The sequence below is a fragment of the Pseudorasbora parva genome, chromosome 13, assembly GCF_024679245.1.
Source record: "Pseudorasbora parva isolate DD20220531a chromosome 13, ASM2467924v1, whole genome shotgun sequence".
NCBI classification, from domain to species: domain Eukaryota; kingdom Metazoa; phylum Chordata; class Actinopteri; order Cypriniformes; family Gobionidae; genus Pseudorasbora; species Pseudorasbora parva.
The window spans coordinates 1509655-1532742 of NC_090184.1; the positions used below are offsets into that span (position 1 = coordinate 1509655).

Consider the following 23088-nt stretch of genomic DNA (forward strand, 5'->3'; position numbering starts at 1 on the left):
AGCAACTTTGACTGAAATAACCACTCGTTACAACCGAGGTATGCAGCAAAGCATTTGTGAAGCCACAACACACACAACCTTGAGGCGGATGGGCTACAACAGCAGAAGACCCCACCGGGCACCACTCATCTCCACTACAAATAGGAAAAAGAGGCGACAATTTGCACAAGCTCACCAAAATTGGGCAGTTGAAGACTGGAAAAATGTTGCCTGGTCTGATGAGTCTCGATTTCTGTTGAGACATTCAGATGGTAGAGTCAGAATTTGGCGAAAACAGAATGAGAACATGGATCCATCATGCCTTGTTCCCACTGTGCAGGCTGGTGGTGGTGGTGTAATGGTGTGGGGGATGTTTTCTTGGCACACTTTAGGCCCCTTAGTGCCGATTGGGCATCGTTTAAATGCCACGGCCTACCTGAGCATTGTTTCTGACCATGTCCATCCCTTTATGACCACCATGTCCCCATCCTCTGATGGCTACTTCCAGCAGGATAATGCACCATGTCACAAAGCTCAAATCATTTCAAATTGGTTTCTTGAACATGACAATGAGTTGACTGAACTAAAATGGCCGCCACAGTCACCAGATCTCAACCCAATAGAGCATCTTTGGGATGTGGTGGAACGGGAGCTTCGTGCCCTGGATGTGCATCCCACAAATCTTCATCAACTGCAAGATGCTCTCCTATCAATATGGGCCGACATTTCTAAAGAATGCTTTCAGCGGCTTGTTGATCAATGCCACGTAGAATTAAGGCAGTTCTGAAGGCGAAAGGGGGTCAAACACAGTATTAGTGTGTGCTCCTAATAATCCTTTAGGTGATTGTATTTATTCCATTAATTTAGCATTGTCATTATCCTGGGCTGTCAAACTCTGTATTATGCAGAACTTTTTTCATTCAATTTATAACAGATAGTGGCTGGGTAACACTTTATTTCAATAGTCCACTTTAGGTGTTCAACTTATTATAAGTAATAATGCAACTACATGTCAACTAACTCTCATTAGAGAAATAGTACACTCTAAAAAAAAAATTGGTGCTATATAGCGGTTCTTCGGCTTGTAATCACTGGGGAACCACTTTAAGTGCTGTATAGCTCCAAATCTTGGTGATTCAGTGGTTCTTCAGCGGTTCTTCATCAGTTCTTTGGAATGACTGAGGTGCTATATAGCACCGTTACCATATACAGAACCTGTATGGTTCTTCAGTGGTTCTTCAGCGGTTCTTTGGGGTGGTTAAGGTGCTATATAGCACCACTGCCGTACAAAGAACCTATCAAGCCCCTTTAAAGGTTATTTACATGCCAAAGAACTAATGTTGGTGCTGTTAACACCATTGATGAGGAAGAAATAAAATGCAATATGGCACCTCTTATGGGTTCTACATAGCACCATTTGACAAAGGTGCTGTAGAGCACCTTTAAAGATATGGTGCTATTTGGCACCAAAAGTTGTTCCCCTATGATTACAAGCTAAGAACCCCTTTTAGTGCTAAATAGCACCAATATTTTTAGATTGCAGACTGTAGAAGACTGTTAGTTAGTTGACATGTAGTTGCAAAGTTACTTCTAGGTTGTAGAATAACCAATAAATGTATATTTTTGTTAACTTGTCCACATTTTAATGGGTGCTTTGCGTATTCTGTTGTTTGTGCAGACTGCTGTCTTTCCCGAGGAATCTTCTGAATGCCAGTGACACGAGGAGAGGCATATCCAAGGCCTTCTCCATGTGGAGTGACGTCTCGCCCTTTAGTTTTCGCGAGGTCCCTTCCGATCAAGAGGCTGACATCAAGATCGGTACATCAAATACATTCATACGTTTATTTGCTGCAGTACAAAGGAATTTAACACTCTTGTGCTGTTCAGGCATTTTTGACTGGGAAATTTTACGTTTTACGTTTTTTAAAGAATTTATTACTTCATTGGAATGGTAAGAACTTTGGTACAGGTTTTGCCACTTGCTCTCTGAACACGCAAAAAAAATCATGGACATGTTTCGAAAAGGTTTAATGGCCCTGTTCAGTCAAAAATTAGCACATTGGAAACAAATGGCAGACAAATTTCATCTAGTGGAAGCGTTTGGTACTGCGCCCCAAACAAACTCTTACCGAAAGCTCATTTTTGGAGATATCAACTTCAAATTTGGAACACAACTTGTTTATGGCTTTGATTATCTCTAGTTTTAGATTAAAATTTGTTTTGGAAAGTACATCAAATACATTCATAAGTTTGTTAGTTGCAGTACAAAGGAATTTATTCCTCATGTGCTGTTCAGGTATTTTTGACTGGAAAATTTTATGTTTTACGTTTTGTTTTAAATTTATTACTTCATCGGAATGGTACGAACTTTGGTACAGGTTTTGCCACTTGCTCTTTGAACACGCCAAAAAATCATGGACATGATTCGAAAAGGTTTAATGGCCCTGTTCACAGTCAAAAATTAGGACATTGTAAAACAATTTCATCTAGTGGAAGCGTTTGGTACTGCGCCCAAACAAACTCTTACTGAAAGCTCATTTTTGGAGATAGCAACCTCAAAATTGGAACACAACTTGTTTAAGTTTATGGCTTTGTTTATCTCTAGTTTTAGATTAAAATTTGTTTTGGAAAATAGATAATTCATATAAAAAAATATTATTTTTCAGAATATTAAACTATAACTTATTTTTGCTTCCACTTTTTAAACTTTTTTACACTTCAGCAATAATCAGCCACGTCTTCTGTAAAAAGAGATCAAACTTCAGTCTGTGTGCCAACGCATTCAAGATTTATGACAATTTAAGTTGGATATTACATTTTTAGGTCTGTGCTCAAAAAGTGATTAACAGGTAATAAATGGATTATAACTATTTCATAAATATATTTTAGACCATAAAATCCCCTAAAAATATTAAAATAAAAAATTATCAAACTAAAATATAATGCATTAATTTCATTGAAGTAAAATAGTTATTTTTGACCAAAAATGTTTTTTGTTGTTTTTTAGAATTCTTTACTTCCTCTGAATAGTTTGTGTAAGTTTTGGCACTTAAAAAAAAGATAATGGACATGATTCGAACAGGTTAAATGGTCCTGAAAAAACAGTCACACTTCAAGATGGCGGGGCTCAATCTGAGGGGCGGAATAAACGGTTGTCTTTCAGAATCCCTCTGCATGCAATAGGATAGCGCTACAACCAACCAGAGCCTTTTCAGTCGTGAGACAACAATCACAAGGAGGTTATGGCTGAGTCCAATGCGTTTTCCCAGCAGCAGAGCTAGTTGATAGATTAAACTTTTTCCCTATCTGGTTGGCAAAACTCGGAACACATCTTCCTTTTGCCTGAATGACTTTAGTGCCGTTCTTTGTTAGCAGGGATTTCACACGGAAACGTTGTAACTCTGCCATCATTATGTTAAGCTCGCCCACCGACTCTATCCACGATGTGATTGGCCTGACTAGAGTTTGGTTTTTCAAGCTGGCAAGCCAACGGAGAGTTGCTACACGCCCTGACTGCAAATTAGAGTTGCTGCCGCTAGGGTGCGTCTAGATTTCTAGGCCAAGTCACACTTTCATTGTTCACAGTTAATGATTAATGAAATGAGTGCATTGGAAACTAATGAGAGATTAATTTCATCCAGTGAAAGCATTTGGTACTGCTACCAAACAAACTTACTGAAAGCAATTTTTTTGAGATATCAATCTCAAATTTGGAACGCAGCTGGTTTAGATTTAATTTGATTTTGACCGCCACACGAACAGCTCCAGAGGGTTAACGTAACACAGAATGGAGTAAGTTTGGCAATAAAAGAAAATAAGACCAACACCAGAAAAAAACCCTATTACATAATTGCCATTTGTGATGTTGTTTTGCATTTCTGAGAATTCAGATCGGAGTTGAACCAAAAGATGACTGGGGGCTAAAACGTTGAACTCGCTGAAAGTTGTAGTCATTAGGGCTGTCAATTCAGAAAAAATGGGAATGCGTATTGTAGGGGGTCTTTAAATCATATTGGTGGCTTGACTTCCGGCAGGTTTCTACTCTGTAAACCACACCGACTGTCTGCAGTCGTACCTACACCATTGTTTCGACGGCATCACCGGTGAACTGGCCCATGCCTTCTTCCCTCAGACCGGAGAGATACACTTCGATGATGACGAGTACTGGATTCTGGGAAACATGCGCTTCAGCTGGAATAAAGGCAGGTGTTGTTTTTCTCCCACTGAGTGAGAATGTGAGCAAAATAACTTCATCATGCAGCGGAAAGAGTCCAGAAATGGTCACTTCCTGGGTGTCACTGTGTTCATTAGGCCAGACAGAACACATAAAAACCCTACTGTACCTGCCTTGTTTACAGTCTGAAATAATAAGAAGCTAAGCAAAATTTTCCAGTTATTAATTTTCTTAGCGACTGAGACAGGATTGAGTTGCAGCATTTTGTCAGTCATAAAACCACAGTTGTATATTCAACACCAAGTATGTTCTGGTTGGCTGTGATTGTGAGGCGTTTTTGCTTACAAATGACTTATTATTGGAAGTGTGTTAATTTGTGCCTGGCGAGAACACATCAGCATTTATAAGATTTTCGGTAACACTTTAGTATGGGGAACACATATTCACTATTAACTCCGACTTCTGCCTCAATAAACTCCTAATTTACTGCTTATTAATAGTTAGGAAGGTAGTTTTTGTAGCGTTTAAGTTTAGGTGTTGGGTCGGATTAAGGGATGTAGAATAAGCTCATGCAGAATAAGGCATTAATATGTGCTTTAGAAGTGCTAATAAACAGACAATATCCTAGTAATATGCATATTAATAGTTAATGGTTAATAACTGAACCTTAAAATAAAGTGTTAACGGATTTTCTACTGGAAAAATAAGTTGATTTCTGAATTCTGGAAGGCAATTCATGCCATTTCTAGAAGGCAAGTAATAAAGCATCTAAGCTTGCAAACTTTTCCATGCACATGACAGACGTTTGTTCATTTTCAGGGGAAGAAAACTGCAGATTTGATTGTGTGTGATTGTTGTATATATAGGAGTGTGGCTGACAGATCTAGTTCACGTGGCGGCTCATGAGATCGGTCATGTGTTGGGATTGATGCATTCCCAGAATCCCAAGGCTTTGATGCACCTCAATGCCACACTGACGGGCCGCAAAATAATTACTCAGGATGAGGTCTGGGGCTTACATCGACTCTATGGTATTTGACTCACTGGCACAAAATAAACATTCAAAATAAATGTAGAATCTGGTCTGTCTTTACCTTTCTTCAATCACCTGACTGCTTCTTCTTTGCATACCACTGCAGGATGTCTGGATCGATTATTTATCTGTCCTGCGTGGGCAAGGAAGGGTTATTGTGACAGCAAGAGGAGGCTCATGCAGAAACACTGTCCTTCCAGCTGTGACTTCTGTTACGGTAAGAGGCCAGGGGTCACCTAAAAAACTAATTGTGTATAGTGTAATTTTCGGTAAAGGTTTTTATTTCTTTTTATTAAACAGTGGTTTACTGTCCTTAAATGAATTCAATTATAACTCAAAGTTTCTTAAAGATGATGCTGTAAACTATAGCGAGCCTTTATTCACACATTACTGTAATATTAAAGGACAGAGCCCAAACTATTAGCCTAAATTCAGCTGATATTCATGTTCAGATATAATAATCAACACTCAAATACACATTATATGCACACATGTAAACTTCACATAAGCAGTTTCTGCATTAACTTCTAAATCTAATTATAAAATTATGTTTTTACTCCAATTCGTTGTCGAAATATAATCGTTTACACACAGTGGCTATGGAAGCCCGTTTCCGCCATAGTTGAGTAATAAAATATGATTCTTTAAGTCAAAATAATGAGAGTTTCTCGAAATAATGACTTAGCATCTCGAAATAATGAGAAACTAAGTCAATATTTTGAGAAAACATCTCGAAATAATGAGAAACTTTCTCGAAATATATTGACTTAGTTTCTCATTATTTCGAGATGGTAAGTCAATATTTCGAGAAAGTTTCTCATTATTTCAAGATGTTTTCTCGAAATATTGACTTATCATCTCGAAATATTGAGAACCTCTCATAATAATGACATATTTTCTCGTAATTATGACTTAATCCACGCATGGGCAATTTGCACATTGGCACAGTTTAGCGCAGCAACTCACATCAAGCGAGGCGGGCAGCATAGGCTTATTCATTTATTCTTGTTCTATTAGCTTACTGTTGGATGAAAACTGCTGCCCGATCACAACCTCATATTTCTGTTGCAACTTCGGCAGCAGAACTCGGTCCCTGTCGTTTACCAACCCGATCACATGTAAATGCGTAAATAGTAGGCTACGAGTTTGCAATGTCATGGAATGTATCTGTTACGGGCTGTGCTCGTAGATAAGCTCACGGAGACGAAGGAGAACGGTAAACATGGCTTTATTCAACAAACTCAGGGAACCATGCAACACAGCAAGACATGAACGAGTACCGACAAACACTGAGGGCAAACTGAGGGAATAAATACACAGGATAACGAGGGGCAGGTAAAAGACATGACTAATTAACTAAACAGGGGAGAAACACAGGCTAAACTAACAGAGACAAGACATGCATACATGTAACATGACGCCCCCTCCCAGAAAGGTGCGTCTTCGCGCCGTAACATAACATCAGAGGAGGGTGGGTGGGGGCTCAGGAGGAGGGCGTGGAACACAAAACAGACAGTCAGGGGTGGTACACAGAGTCCAGGGGGAGACATGGAAAGGGAGGAGCCAGAGGGGAGCCAGGAGCAGGAGCCAGATGGTGTGCCAGAAACCAGCCAGGACGAGGCCCCAGGGTGGAGTTGATGGTGGGAGGAGCCACGGAGGAGATGATGGGGATGAAGATGCCCTGGGGAGGACCAACGGAGAGGCCTCTGATGGAGCCGACGAGCTGAGGAGCCCCCGTGAAGCAGATGGTCCTGGAGACCAAGGTGTCCCCGCAGTGACGAGCACCCGAGGTGGAGACAGTGGACCAGAGGGCAGCGGCTGATCCGGAGGGACCGAGGACGAAGGCGGCGCTGAAGGGAGGGCGGAGCCAGACGAAGGCAGGTCAACGACTGACCAAGGCGCAGCCAGAGAGACGAGGGAGCCCGGAGAAGCCGTATGACCGATGGTACCCGGTGGAGCCGAGGGAGAGAGCAGCCAAAGGGGGCGCCGAAGAGTTGATGGACCGAGGCGGAGCAGGGGGCACCGAGGTTGGAGGCAGAAAATGGAGAACCCTCAGTGCTGCACGAACCTGGTGGCCAGATGACACTCGGTGTCCCCACACAGCATGTGGATGGCGCAGAGGGGCGGAAGGACGGCAGCGAGGAAGGCACTGAGGGGTGGACTAACTGAGGAGGTGGGAGAGGGAGGCTGGGTGGGAATTCTTGACTCTCTGGAGACACTGGAGATTCTGGGGACGCTGGAGGCTCAGAGAACACTAGAGAGACAGGGGGTACAGGGAACACTTCTCCAAAAAGTCAATCAAGTCCACCTCGCATACCTTCCTCAGGTTGTCCGTTTGACTGCCATGGGCATCTTGCAGCTCATCCACCGCGGAGGTGTTGTGGGTGGGGCTTTCCTCCCAGCCCTCGAACTCCACAATGACTCCCTCAGCGATGTTCAGCGTTGCCGGCTCACACACCTGGTCAGACCTTCGCTGGTGGTCCGGGCTCCGTGGCGATGACACCCTCCATCCTTGTCCTCGGTGCGGGCTCGTCATCCACGGCGGCCGGTCCCTACAGTCTGCGGTGGGCTCGTGCAACCTCTCCGTTGCATCACTCGCTGGTGGTGGTTGGCTGGTCTCTGGCAGTGGTGGAGTGAGGCTTGTACCGCTGTCCTCCTCAGCGGGGCCGTTGGTCAGTGGCGAATGGTTGTGTACCAGCACCCACTCCACGAATGTGGCGAAGTCTTCCTTAGGACCGCCCACTGGAACGCGTGCCTTCGGAAACGGGACAGGCACGCGAGCTGGAGAAAGTCCCGGGTGTGTGCTTCCAGCGGGCGGTCTCCCTGCTCCAGGCATATGAGTTGGACATCGGGTAGGGCCATGGGAAGACGGGGTAACAAAAAAAAAAAGGATAAACGCTGCAAAAAAAAACTGTTTCAGTCGGTACTTCTGTTACAGGCTGTGCTCTTAGATAAGCTCACGGAGACGAAGGAGAACGGTAAACATGGATTTATTTAACAAACTCAGGGAACCATGCAACACAGCAAGACACGAATGAGTACCGACAAACACTGAGGGCAAACTGAGGGAATAAATACACAGGATAACGAGGGGCAGGTGAAAGACATGACTAATTAACTAAACAGGGGAGAAACACAGGCTAAACTAACAGAGACAAGACATGCATACATGTAACAGTATACACCAAGCTCATTTTGGCATGCTTATGCTATAGGCCTACGCTGGTTTTCGCATGCATATGATACGCACTTTATGGCTTGTAGCCTATATGACGCGCTCTTTGCTAGGATTAGGGTGATGGGGTGGGTGTTTCGTCCATATAATACGCCATAAAGTGCGTATCATATGCACGCGAAAAACAGTGTGTGTGTGTGTGTCTCCAGAGGTTTGAAGTTGTTCAATCAATGTTGCCACCTCTGTTCTGTTCTTTCTGCACCAAAGCTGGTTCTTGTTTAAAATCCTCTCAAGAGCGCGTTTGCTCAGAGATAGGCTATTCAATGCAAATCAGATAAGATAATAAGGCAATAATTGAATCATTAGTAGCTAAAACCACAGTTATAATACTCCTTACAATTTACCCTTTGTCGGGTCACGGCAGATCATTGAGCAGCATGTTATAATTTTGATTTAGTAAATCCTAATTTCGTTTGCATGAATCAGCATCAGCAACACCCGTGTCCTATAGCGTGACCCAAGCGCATTATACGTCGTAATAATGACAGTTTCTCATTATTTCGAGATAGTTTCTCGTTATTTCGAGATGCTAAGTCAATATTTTGAGATGTTATGTCAATATTTCGAGAAGGTTTCTCGTTATTTCGAGATGCTAAGTCAATATTTAGAGAAAGTTTCTCATTATTTCAACTTAAAGAATCATATTTTTTTACTTAACTGTGGCAGAAACGGGCTTCCATACAGTGGCAGATTTATTTAAACACATTAATAATATATATCATATATAGGCTGATATAATGAATATATATAACAGTTCAGTACGAATATGTGAATACGTATACCTAGTGTATAGAAAAATAAATATAGATGTATGAGACCTAAACTACATGAAGTCTGGTCCTCATTGCAGCTCATTCTAGCCACTTAGACAGGAACAGACCATCTGAAATACATGCACAGCAAATAATCACAGTTCAGTTGGCTTTTGCATGTCTTTTAGAGGAAAGTTTATTTAATTAATAGATTATACCACAAAAATAGAGTGTTGAAAAACTAAGTGTTTCTCAATGTCACGGACTGATCCTTCCAAGTCACTTCCTTCAGAGGCTAGGCGAGGCTCCTCTTTAGCATTCGGAGAACACGTAAATGGAACAGGCTAGCAAGTCATTGCATCAATACGTCAGTGAAAGGGTCCGTTGGCCATCAATAACGTTATGTGTAACGTTATTTGTATTTTTTTAATATCAATACAGTAGTAATTTGTACCGGCATTTAAACGTTAAACTTTACTTATATTTACTACGGTTATAACAAATGTTTGGTAACGTAAATAAAAGCATTGTGGCAAGCAGCGAGGTGAGGGACTGTGAGAGCGGGCCGGTGCAGTGATAATGAGCGGCAGCTGATCGCCGCCACACCAGTCTCGGCTCACGGCAGTGACGGGAGTATAATTGGAGGAGCGTGGAAGACGAGAGAGGACTAGGCCTGGACTTTATGTTATGGTTTGTTTATGTTTTATTATGTGTGTGTGGGCAGTCGCCCGTGAGGGGGCTATTATAAAGTTGTTGAACGTTTGCCGGTTCCCACCTCCTTCCTTCCCATCTACAAACCCCGATACAAGCATATTTGCCACATTCACGCTCCGACTCCGGGAACGTCTGAAGATAGCAAAGCTGCGCGCATAGGATTGTGGGTGATTTGAGAACACGAAGAGCGTGAAGGCTACTCATATGCATCCTTTCCTGTATATGACATTTTTTCGAACGAAGGACTCAGTCCTTGGTTGAAATTCCGAGGATCCTTGACATTGGAACAGTCCTTCGTTGGATGTCGATGACGTAGCATCCTTGGAATTCTGGCTTCCGAGGATCCTTCCTTGACATTGAGAAACGCCTCCTGTCTCAGGCCTTTCACTGGAAAATGCTGTGAAACCTGAAAACATGCATCAGAAGTTAATCTGTTTGGGTGGCAGTGGGGAACATAGTGGAGTGTCTCCATTCATCAAACGTCAACTTCACTGCCAAGAGCTCCTGATTTCAGATATCATAGTTCCTTTCAGGGTTGAGGTCCTAGGCATCTACATCCACTATGAAGGGCAACTCAGGAGATTGAGGGTCAAGTATGGGTATGGAACTCAATTCCTTCTTTAGCTGAATAAATGCCTGACCAGCCTTCTCAGTCCACAGGAACTGCCTAGTTCTCAGTTAAAGGTGGTTCTGCAATGGTGCTAGTCTCAAATTAATCATCTGTAAAAATGGGCAAAACCCATAAGAAGTTGGACCTGTTTGACAGAGCAGGGTTTTGCCCCATGCATTGACCAGCCTAAATGGCATTACCTGGTATTTGTAATGATCAGTAGGGGTGTTAAAGGCAGTCTTGTGAATGCACAGGGTGTTCTGGAGATACAGTTTGGTGAAAATGGTTGCTCTCTGAAGAAGCTCAAAAGCAGTAATCATTAATAAAATGAATATCGATGCTTTATCTTGATCCAATTGGTCCTCTTGATCCCTTTGGTAATTGATGGTGGGTGGGAGTGCCATCCTTCTTTCATACAAAGAAGATAACATCCCCAGCTGGTTAAGGAATGGATGAAACAACTTTTAAGGGCCTGTACCAATTCTCTCTAGAGCAGAAAGTGAAAAAGCTTTACTTGTGGTGGACAGGTTCCATGCAACAGAATGGCTCAGCTGTTGGGTCTATGGCAGATCCTCCTGCAGACTTCAGTTCCAACCTTGCTCTGACACACCTGACTGTTGTTTTTAAGTATTCCCAGTCAGGTGTATTTGATTAGGGTCGTAGTTAAACTGTGCAGGATTGTAGCCTTCCAGGAGCAGGGTTGGCTACCCCTGGTCTATGGGGTGGAAATGTACTACATTGGATGAGGCAAGCAGCTCTTGAGAGGCTGGTGGAAACTCAAAAAAATCAAGTAATTGTTTAAGATTAAAAGGCAATAGCTTGAGAGGATGGAGATTGAGAGCCCCAAACTCTGGAATAATTTGCCTTTGTACATTAGGCAGGCACCTTCACTGGCTGTTTTTAAATCTCATTTAAAAACATATTTGTATAGTGCAGCATACAACACAGTATGAGAGTTACCTGTTAGGAGTTTCTCTTAAGTGTGCGTTTCTGATTATTATTGTATTTATTATTGTATGTTATTTTATTGTCTGTACAGCACTTTGGTGAACATCTGTTGTTTTAAAAAGGTGCTCTATAAATAAACTTTGATTTGATTTGATGGCAGAGTGACAGAGAAGAAGCATAACAGTTTAGAGCTCCATCTAGTCCAAGACCTCAGACAATCAATCTGTGGATTATTTCAACCAAAGATAGCCAAGGGAAACTAAGGTCAGTTAATTAGAAACAAATTATTTCTACCTTGTGCTGGCCTAGCCTGAGTTGGAGGAGTATAGGGAAGTGGCCTACCTTTCCAGTTCCCAGAGGCCTCCTATTCAACACAGTTATTGTTCAGAGGTGGCTGTGGGGAAGCTTAGGGTTAGGGTTAGAAGTTTCCCCAGGAAAGAGAGACAGGGATCAGTCTTACAATTTGAATGACCAGTCATTATATATAATTTTCTGTCTCTGTCTCGTTCTACAACAACTTTAAGTATACTCCATTGACCAACAGCGTGGATGGACATGCATTTGCAATTTTTGATTTGTGGACCTCATCATCCTTAAATCTGCCAGAATATGCACATTAAAATGTGAAGTGAGCTTTGGTATATCAGGAGCATGGAGATTTTGCACCACACATTTTCTGATTCCCCAAACTCCTTAACACTTTCACTCCAGCACCACTCCCAATCCAAACGTTTAGGCCACCTTCAACAGTGGGATCGAACAAGAGAACATAACGAACAGTTAGAAAGACTTTCAAAAGACACTGGTAGCTACCATTATAATTCATTGATGTTCTGGACAAATAATAAGTTGTTAAATCTGATTTCATTTGAACATTTACTTTCAAACAGAATTCCCATTTCCCACCGCCCTGCCAACTGCAACCCCACCACGGACAAAACACAAGTTTGTTGTGGAGGGAAAGAACCTCACCTTCCGCTGTGGTAAGAAGATAGCAGCCAGGAAAGGCAAAATATAGTAAGTACTTGTTTTTCTACACACAGATTGTTTTATTAAATCTGACTGGTTTCCATATTCATGCTGTCTAAAAAGCTATTATATTATAATGCCTATAAAAGCATTTGCCCCATAGTGGCTTTCCTGTTTTATTGTTCTACAATAGTGCTTCTCAAATCTGTCCTGTGACCCCCACCATCACATTTTGGATGTCTCCCTTGAATCAAGCGTGTCTGATGAGGTTCACATCCAAAATGTGCAATGGTGAGAGTCCCTGGCACAGGTTCGAGAAGCACTGCTCTACAACACGCAGAGGATGTCACTTGGAGTTTTTGACACTGCACAGAAAATATTCCTTATAGGGATGTCCTGATCTCAAGGAACGGTATCAGGGCCGATTAAGGGTTTAATGATCGGTATGGGCTATCCTAAGCCCAATCCTTTATTTTACATAAGCTGTAATGTCAGTGTCATGCAGTAGGTGGTTAGACTGGGCGAACCCAGCCTGATCTGCCGGCGATTTGATTTCGCTCTGCAGCTCAGTTTGGAAAACTGTACATTCATTTCTACTGCTTCTGTTACACTTTTGCGGAAACCAATCACAGACTGGCTTCTCCACCTGGCGGGTTTAACATGATGATGGATAGAGAAACGATGGGTCGGTGCATGTGATCACGCCTCTTTTGGTCTGATTGGTTGAAGGACTATCCAATTGCGTACAGTCATTTGAACTATGCCCGTTGATCACACCTCTTGTACAGAAGAAAATACAGAGCAGCCTCCCCAGACCAACTTTCAATCTTAAATTGAGCTTGGTCTGATGATAGCCAGACAAGTAGGTGGTGGTATGCAACTTCAAGTGGGTGTGCTAACCGACGACCGCTATTTAAAAGGAAAAGAAGCACAAATGCATGCATAACGCTCAAGAAACAATCAAGTTGAAGCAAATCTCAGGTCTATTTTTACCTCTCACAGGAATGCAATTGGGCTAGTTTTTAAATAGCAGTAGGGCTGGCTTTGTTGTGAAGACCTGGCTACCCTGCTGGCGTCAGACTATCTGAGGCGTCATTGCCATAAAGCCTTCATAATATATGATTTCGCAAAAGATTTGTTTGTAGCCATATTCACCCATTAATATCATTAATTAGTACTGTAGATGTGCTTTTTAGCCTTCAGTCTGCGTGGACACTGGATTAAAGTTGTAGTATATAATATTGATAGCCAGTGGTTGAAATGGGCACTGCAGTCCAGATTCAATATATTGGAGAGTTGTTTCCCTCGCCTCCTCAGACTTGACGTTCACGCAGGTTTCCGGATTGAGGACACAACAGGAACGAGCGCAATTGACAATGGAAGGCGATTGAGCCTTACACTTAAAGTTGATCATCTGTTTTTAATATGCCTTTGACATGGAGCTTTTTAGATGGATGCCGAGGCTTTTTAGGTCGGTTATAATCTGCGATTTCTGACCTAGTTTGTTTGCTGGCTTCCATGGCACAATATGCTGTGACAATCCAGCCAAATGTCAAACCGGGTATCGAAACACTATTGGGTAAATTGGCAGTGGGCGGGATCACAGTTCTGACAGACATTTTAAAGTAGAATAACTGTGTAGCATTGCTTTTTGGAGAAACAAGTATGTAACGTTATGTTACTTACATCTATGCAAACATTATATTTTTGAGCTTTAGAACAGTCCAAAAAATTACATTCAGCACCTTTAAGATCTGGGACCCTATTGCGGGAACATAATTACCCAACTAATTTTATCCCAGGAGAACAAGGTGAGGTTGAATGGAAAACCCTTATGGAGATGGTTTGGGCATATTTAGGGCAAGTTAATTGTCTCTCATTCAGAACAATAAAAGTTAATTAACATTAGACTCAATGAGACTCAATACTGTGAAACAAGGTTCTGTATGTGATGCCCAACCTCTACATTTGCACCGTTAAGAATATGGAAAATGTGTGGGAAGTTTAGTATATAAGTTTTGTGTTTGTTACAAACATCCTAACCTGAAGCATTCTCTCCCACCGACAGCTGGTATAAAGACGGCGAGCTTCTGGAATACTCCCATCCTGGCTACATTTCCCTAAAAGATGACCACATCACAATTGTGGCAAATGCCATCAACGAGGGCACATACACCTGCATTGTGAGGAAGAAGAACAAGGTGCTGACCACGTACTCTTGGAGGGTACGAGTGCGCTTCTGAGATACTCTTAGAGCGCAGATTATAGCCAAACCAGACCCAGACCAGCGTCCTCGAACCCTGATCCCATTGTTTCTGACCAAGGAGGAAAGTTCACCACAACTCACTCGGGCACATATTCATATCGGTTCACATTGCTAAAAGTTTTGATATCAGGGTTTTTACGTGTTGTAAATACGTTTTTAATATGCCAAATAAAACAATTTATTCTATCATTTGAAGCCTTTAATCGATTCAGAATGACAAGTCAACACTTAAATTGTGTTTGTTAAAGTTCGGGGTCCAAACGTATGGTGAAAATAATTCTTACCTGCTTTAAAATTACAACAAATACATTTAAAATTATAGCTGCAAGCAGTGATACGGGGCCAAGACCTTGCAGGGGCTATAGGGCAATGCAGAGCCAGAAGAACATAAAATGTACTTGAAGAACAGAAGTACAGGTAGGATGAACTAAAAATGAACAAAAGTTCAGATGAGAATGAACACAAAATAATCAAAAACATACTTATTTCTAATCCAAAACTAAGAAAGATTAGTACAATGCTTACCCAGATAATAAAGGAATTTAAATGACACAACATTACACAATTTTGTAAAGTTGTCCCACAAGGGACTTGAACCCAGAGTCCTGTCACTCATCTCCACTGGGCAGATGTGCTCACACAGCTGCCGTAGTTCCATAGTTTGTGAGTATTTTTATACATTTTCGGACACAATGGAACAGAAGCAACTTTTGCACCAGGTTCAAGGCTCAACGGGCTGCAGAGCAGAGCTTTCAGTGTGAGAATGAGCACACATTTATGCCAAGCTAACTTAATGCTAATGTAGCTTACGCTTATCCTGCTAGCTGAAGAGCCACATTAGAAAAATAATGGCAACTGGTTAGCATGCTAACCAATTAGCAAAATACAAGAAACACAGGTAGGGCCAGCTTTGGGGAAATATTTCTTCTGTGCGGCTCTGCCCCAAGAACATCTGAGCCGATTTTGGACAAATTTGGGCACATTTTATACGAGTAGCAGCAAAAAAAAAAACTAAACAAAAAAACGTATGCATATAAAAAATATGGCAGATGGTCACATTGTTGGCAAATGACAAATGAGACCTAGTCGGAATTGGCATAAATCAAGGAACAAGACGAGAAACTCGTTTTGAACAATGCTTTCAAAAGTTATAAGCGTTTTTGCAAAAATATAATACCTCTGGAAAACTAGCTGGCGATGTGTTCAAAATTCTCAGGTACCTTTAGGACATGCTCACGATGATCCCTACCAAATTTTCTGTCTATATGACAAATTGTTTAAAAGATATTACACTTTATGAAGCGTGCCAATTTTCGTTTCGACTGATTAAATTTTGGACGATACACATCCTCTGAACCAATTTTGGGTCAACTGCGGTAAGATTGCAACATCATAACTTTTCAACAAAGATTAATAAAAAAGATATCTGTTAAAGGGTAACTAAACCCCTGATTACAGCCTAACTCCACCCACTGGCAATATTTGAAAAATGCTGGGAAAGTGGGCGGAGTCAGAGTGGACGAGCTGAGGGCGGGGCGTGCACCTGAGACCCGCAGTGACAGATTGATATTGAACTCCCAACATACACCAGCACGTTACGGTATTGCTGTTCATTACCACGGCAGCCACTTGCGTGTCGGTTTGAAAGCGCGTCTCGTATGAAAAGTATCTGTACACATGATGGGAGGCAAAAATATGGCAAGAAAAGCCTGACATGTACTGACAAATGCATTATTTCACAGTGTTTTCTTCATTATAATGTTGATAGTGTCAAGTAAGTTTCATTCATAATGTTTCTACTTCATGTAACATGAGCGTTCATACTGGAGTGAAGCCGTTGAACGTGATCAATGCGGGAAAACATTTCTTAGGGCATGAATAGTGAGCCATTGGAAGAACCAACAAACTTCCAACCATTCCTATTGGATGGCCAACATCCCACAGGAAAACTCAACTGCAATACACTCAGATATATTTACACCATATATTGTAGAATTAAAACACTTTATACCCCAATGTCAAAACATTTACTAGAATCAGTGAACAGCACTAATGAAGCCCCAGTCTTGCAGATCATTAACGAAAACAAGTTGTTTTAGGGTCTAGTTACTCTAAGTCATTTCTGTGTGGCTCAATCCAAAGATCATCTCTGCCAATTTCCTCAAGAATTGGACACATTTTGAAGGAATGGTGAAAAAATTGAATACTGTACTTTTCAAAATGGCTACTACTGCAATTGGCGGAGTCTTAATACAAGGTGATCAGCATGAACAGGAAAATTGGGTGTACAATTAAGATACATTTTTCTAGAACAAAGGGTTCAAATGTTATTAACCATTAGAAAAGTGCATTTTTGAACTGGTGGTGGCGCTATAGAGTTCGTCCTAGAGACTCCAAATTTGGTCCAATTGCTAGTTATTACAATCTCTACAATTGTGCCAAATATCATCATTTTCTCATGTTCCGTTGATAGAGCTGCCAATGCCATAGTCTCCCATTCGGGAATAATAATAAAGAAAACAACTGAAACAATAAGTGCCATTGATTGACCTCTAAAAATGTACATGCATGTCTGAATGTCTGAGTATCTTAATAACACAACTGCTCTCTCACTATATTCCACTAGCATTTTCCTTTCCTAGACAAAATAATCATCTGCATTGGTAGAGATCCAGGCTTGTTCCAGTTTCTGGTTTCAATTCAGTCGTAATCCAAAGGGACTCTGTCCGTTTCTGACTCAATGCCACCCATCATCACACTGGCTCACATTATATGCTGCAGAGCATTTATTAGGAATCTTGAAGACATGGCAGCGATTTAAAGAGTGGAAAAGCTAGTGGAAAACAAACGGTCATGAGAGTAGACGGCTCACTCCTGAAATCCCCTTTTACAGCTGGAAACAAACGATTAGAGACCTTATATAATGAGAGGAGCAAGTGGAGATTTAACTTTAGAAAAATGACTTCTCTACTGAAGGCTTCTACACACAGCTGAATACTTTCATATTGTTCCAAAGCCATAAGACAGAAAACAAAAGGAGGATTTGTGAAGAATATGCTGGGTGTCCTGAAGGTCTGTCAAGCTCCAAAAGTGACAAAAAACAAGCGTTTCAAACCCAAGCAGAAGATAAAAATACTCCATGTGACTATATTCAGTCTTCTGAAGTCATATGGGAGAAAAATATACATCGTTCCTCACTGGAAAACATCTAAACATGAAAATATGATGCGATCATTTAAGTCATTTCCTCTAGAGCGTCTATATAGAAGCAGTGTACAAAACTGACTTGTGCACTCAGTCTGAACGCACATCTTCCAGCCAATCAGAATCGAGTATTCAGAAAGACCATGCTATTCATGTTTTTAAAACAGTTTTATTTAATATTCATAAGATGTCACATGAGTTTTCGATCCTACTTGCAGTCGGAGAGAAAAATAGAAGAGGTCTGAAAGCGCTCTGCTTGTTTTCAAACTGGAGAAAAGGAGGAGAAAACCAAGCGAGACGAACCAACACATCATATTTCAGAGGAACGTGAGGAATTCAAAGCACTTGAACTTCACGGAGGTCCTCCGCGCCTGTAAGAAACTTCCCCAGAGTCTGTGTGTCGTGACGTTCAGCGAACTGCTCTTAAAATGAGTCTCAGCATCGTGTCAGACGTGTTCAGAGAAGGCCAGCTGGCCCGCTCGAGCTCAGAACTTCAGGCTGAATCCTGGACCGGCTTTGGACGCGCCCTGGTTAGCACTGGTCAAATGGAAACCAGTATCTTTGAGATCGTCATCACCCTGAGGAGCACAGCAGAGAACACGAGTGAGAAACGATAACCAGGAAAACTGATTTACTAAACAGGATTATCTTGGTCATTAGAGTCATGACTGATAAGAAACTTGTCATTTACCCTTCCTAATGATTCTAAAACTACTCCCAGGGCTCCAGACCGCCCCCAAATGGTTGCATTTTGCTACCAAAATTTGAGTGTGCAACTGAATTTTACATCCAGTTGCACGTGCGTCCAGTAAATGATGGTGTTTAATCAATAGATCACTCCAAGTACATGGCTTCTAGAATGCTATATTTGCTGACGTGACACACACGAGATCTATTTAACCAATACGGTCACATTTTTTAAATTTGTTTTTATAGAAGTACATGACTCAAACGTGATGAAGTCATTTTATACATACATAATACAAAGTCAAACATACATAATACAAACACAAACCCAGTGCTTGCCCTCTGCACAGTAATTATTTTACCATCAGCCTGCGTTATTACACCGTTTTCATCATTATAATGGTAAAGTGTACATTTCTTTCTTTGCTGCAAATATGCCAAACTACACCTGTTCGCTATCGATATTGTTCAACTACTGGTTCATCATGTTAACTTCACAATGACATGCACTAGTTCATTCAATTCATTCATCAACTAGATCTCTCGACTCAGGCTACGTCTACACTAATCTGGATAAATTTAAAACAGTTTTCGTCTAAAAACGCTCCGTGTCCACACTATCATTTTAAATCGTTTTACAAAAAATGTTCCTCTACACTGAAACGTCTGAAAACGCTTACATCCCTGTACTGCGCATGAGCAAATCCAAGACGCTTCGACGTGCGTCATTTCCGCTACTCGTTTATATACTCTTTGAAATTTTGCGGCAATGTCGAGAAAAGGCACTGAGTTTTTTACCAGTATGTGCAAACTGACTTTAATATTTAACAAGGCTGTCAAAACAGAAAGCATACAACGTTCACCATCTTGGCTGAATTGGTCATATGACTGCATCACATGGCTAAAAATGCGTCATCGTATTAAAAAGCCTCCGTTTTCACAGTCCACACTACGGCGTGAAGACGGCGTTTTCAAATGTATCCGCTTTGGAGAGCATTTTCAAAACGATACGCTTTCATTGACTTAAAACGCTGTCTCAGTGTGGACGGAAGGCCAAAACGGAGAGCAAAATATACGTTTTCAAATGAAAACGGGCGATTCATTCACTGAATTAAACAAATCTCATGCTCGAGACGCTACTGGCTCAAGATTGTCATTCATTGAGTATTTATTAGTGATACAGTGGAAATTAGCGTGTTGATTTATGGTGTGTGCGTCGCTACATTTTCTAATTGTGCCCCTAAAATTTGCTCCTAGTGAAAAACGTTAGTCTGGAGCCCTGAATCCATTGGAACGGATTGGTTTACATTTTCTAAAGAGACTCATTTGCTTTATATGATGAAAAGATTGAATTTAGGCTTTTATTCAACGTTCATCAACGCACTGGTAAACGCAAGCGTGACGGGTGAGAACCAATGAGGTTCATTCTTGTGTGTTATTGTAATTAAAAAGCCCAATTTCAATCTGTTCATCGTGTAAAGCGGTCAAATCTCTTCCGAACATTTGGACTAAACGGCTCAGTTCATATGGATGAGCTTTACGATCTCTCAATTAACTTGTTGAAGCAAAATGGCACCTATTGTTTTTGTTGTTTTCTTTATTATTATAATTCCCGAATGGGAGTCTAAGGCATTAGCTGCTCTATCAACGGAACATGAGAAAATTATGAAATTGGGCACAATTGTAGAGATGGTAATGAATAGTAATTGGAACAAATTTGGAGTCTCTAGGACCAACCCTATAGCGCCCCCACCAGATAAGAAATTCACGCATCTTTATTGTACACCCGCCTAAGCCAAATCCTCTCTTCATGCTGATCACCTTGCATTACGACTCCGCCCATTGCAGTAGTGGCCATTTTGGATCTATGTCAGTAGAAAGCTCTCAGATTTCATTAAATATCTTCATTTGTGTTCTGAAGATGAAGGAAAGTGTAACGTGGAATGACATGAAGGTGAGTAAATGACAGAATGATCACAGATCTGAAAGCTTCAGGTCAATATGAATCTGTGCTCACAACCCATTTTTCTGCTGTAAAAATGTTTTAGTTCAACAGAATATTAATTCGCCTAAAACTGATAAGAGTCTCGTTAGATACGGGGCGGCTTGCTGAGCCAACATCTAATTTTCCATATTAGCCATTTTGGGCGTCAGCCATTTTTTATTTTGTAGTTTGTAAATGTTGTATTTAAAGGGTTAGTTCACCCAAAAATGATCATTGACATGTTATCGTGTCATTAACTCCTCCCCCTAATGTCGCTCCACATCCGTCCAGAGAGGGAATAAAAACATCATCACAGTAGTCCATATGAGACATCAGTGGGGTAATTAGAGTCTCTTGAAGCATCCAAAATACATTTGGGTCCAAAAAAACTACGACTTTATTCAGCATTGGCTTCTCTTCCGCGTTTGTGTTCAATCCTCAAATAAAGATTCAAACGGTTATGAGTCAGTGAATCGATTCATGATTCGGATCGCGTGTCAAACGGCTGAAATCACGAGACACTGGCGATCCGAATCATGAATCTATACGCTGATTCATAACCCTTTAATGAACACATTAGCGTATGAAAGTGTCAGTACCATCTGGCTGAATTGTCCTCCCTCCGGCGCGCGCGGGCTGGTTCCTCTCTTCACCCGCTGTTGCTCACTCTTGGCTGGCCATGTGGGGAACATGGAGGGCTCGATGGGGAGCGGCGTCTCCCGGAAATACTCGTGTTTGAGCGCCTCGTCAGAACTGATCCGCTTGGCAGGGCAGTACGTCAGAAACCTGAGGAGGCAAGAGGCAGAATGGTGAGAGAAAGCTCTGTAACGTCAGGAGCAGCTGATGTGGTCCAACTTAGATCACTGTAGGAACTGGAAACTAAAGCACAAGGTGGAACCGACGACTCAAAGATCACAGTAATACTCATTCATTCAATGGCTTTTGGTTTAAGGTCTCCAGTTGAAATCTCTTTAGGGTTCTTGAGTCATTGAATCATTCAATAAACTGATTCATTCAAATCGCTGATTCATTCAGAAACATTTGATTGTCTTAATGAGTGTGTCATTTAATCAATCATTCACATTATTCATTAAAACAGTTGATTCATTCTTTGATAGCTAATTTGACTCTCTTAATGAGTGAGCCATTGAATTATTCATTCAGCCGATTCATTCAGGAATTAAGCATTTGACTCTCTTAATGAGTGAGCCATTGAATTATTCATTCAGCCGATTCATTCAGGAATTAAGCATTTGACTCTCTTAATGAGTGAGCCATTGAATTATTCATTCAGCCGATTCATTCAGGAATTAAGCATTTGACTCTCTTAATGAGTGAGCCATTGAATTATTCATTCAGCCGATTCATTCAGGAATTAAGCATTTGACTCTCTTAATGAGTGAGCCATTGAATTATTCATTCAGCCGATTCATTCAGGAATTAAGCATTTGACTCTCTTAATGAGCAAGTCATTGAAACATTAATTTAACCAATTCATTTAGGAGATAAACATTTGACTCTCTTAACTCTTGAGTGAGTCATCAAATCATTCAATCACTGATTTATTCATTCAACGATTCATTCAGGAGTTCTTAAGAAAGAAAGAAACTTTTAAAGTTTTTAAGAACTCTTAAGGAGTGAGTCATCGAATCATTCAACCAATTAATTCAAATGGCTGATTCAATCAGGAGTGAAGCATTTGACATGAAAGAGTCGTTGAATTATTCATTCAACTGATTAATTCAGGAGTGAAGCATTTGGCTCTCTTAACTCTTAATGAGTGAGTCATCGAATCCTTCAACCAATTCATTCAAACGGCTGATTCATTCAGAAGTAAGGCATTTGACTCTCTTAATGAGTGAGTAATTTAATTATTCATTCAACCGATTCATTCAGGAGTGAATCATTTGGCTCTCTTAATGAGTAATTTAATTATTCATTCAACCGATTCATTCAGGAGTGAAGCATTTGACTCTCTTAATGAGTGAGTAATTTAATTATTCATTTAACCGATTCATTCAGGAGTGAAGCATTTGACTCTCTTAATGAGCGAGTAATTTAATTATTCATTTAACCGATTCATTCAGGAGTGAAGCATTTGGCTCTCTTAACTCTTAATGAGTGAGTCATCGAATCCTTCAACCAATTAATTCAAACGGCTGATTCATTCAGAAGTAAAGCATTTGACTCTCTTAATGAGTGAAGCATTTGACTCTCTAAATGAGTGAAGCATTTGACTCTCTAAATGAGTGAAGCATTTGACTCTCTTAATGAGTGAAGCATTTGACTCTCTTAATGAGTGAGTCTTTGAATTATTCATTCAACCAATTCATTCAGGAGTGAAGCATTTGGCTCTTTTAATGAGTCATTGAATCATTCATTCAACCAATTCGTTAATTTAGTAATGAAACATCGCAGTCTTTGTTTGGAATTTGAAAAGGTGAAATAGAGCAAAAACAGGCAATATTGTGACCACGGTCAAGGTTCTACTCTTAACTTTAATGGACAGAGAGCAAAGCATCTCGATTCAGAC

The 23088-nt window shown here is 41.0% G+C and overlaps 2 protein-coding genes across 7 annotated transcripts in view; one reads left to right on the forward strand and one right to left on the reverse strand.

The window, feature by feature from the left end:
• The window catches only part of mmp23ba (matrix metallopeptidase 23ba), a 35840-nt gene extending 18773 nt beyond the window's left edge, over positions 1 to 17067 (forward strand). For both annotated transcript variants that reach the window (XM_067412908.1, XM_067412909.1), the window contains exons 3-8: positions 1658 to 1797; positions 4014 to 4181; positions 5020 to 5184; positions 5293 to 5403; positions 12336 to 12462; positions 14483 to 17067. In XM_067412908.1, the coding sequence (XP_067269009.1) occupies positions 1658 to 1797; positions 4014 to 4181; positions 5020 to 5184; positions 5293 to 5403; positions 12336 to 12462; positions 14483 to 14657 (886 nt within the window). In that variant the 3' untranslated portion in view covers positions 14658 to 17067. The remainder of the gene's footprint in view (positions 1 to 1657; positions 1798 to 4013; positions 4182 to 5019; positions 5185 to 5292; positions 5404 to 12335; positions 12463 to 14482) is intronic.
• A 198-nt stretch (positions 17068 to 17265) lies between these two features.
• Positions 17266 to 23088, reverse strand: part of cdk11b (cyclin dependent kinase 11B) — a 49471-nt gene continuing 43648 nt past the window's right edge. For all 5 annotated transcript variants that reach the window (XM_067412906.1, XM_067412904.1, XM_067412905.1 and 2 more), the window contains 2 exons: positions 21155 to 21341; positions 17266 to 18462 (listed from right to left, as the gene is read on the reverse strand). In XM_067412906.1, the coding sequence (XP_067269007.1) occupies positions 18370 to 18462; positions 21155 to 21341 (280 nt within the window). In that variant the 3' untranslated portion in view covers positions 17266 to 18369. The remainder of the gene's footprint in view (positions 18463 to 21154; positions 21342 to 23088) is intronic.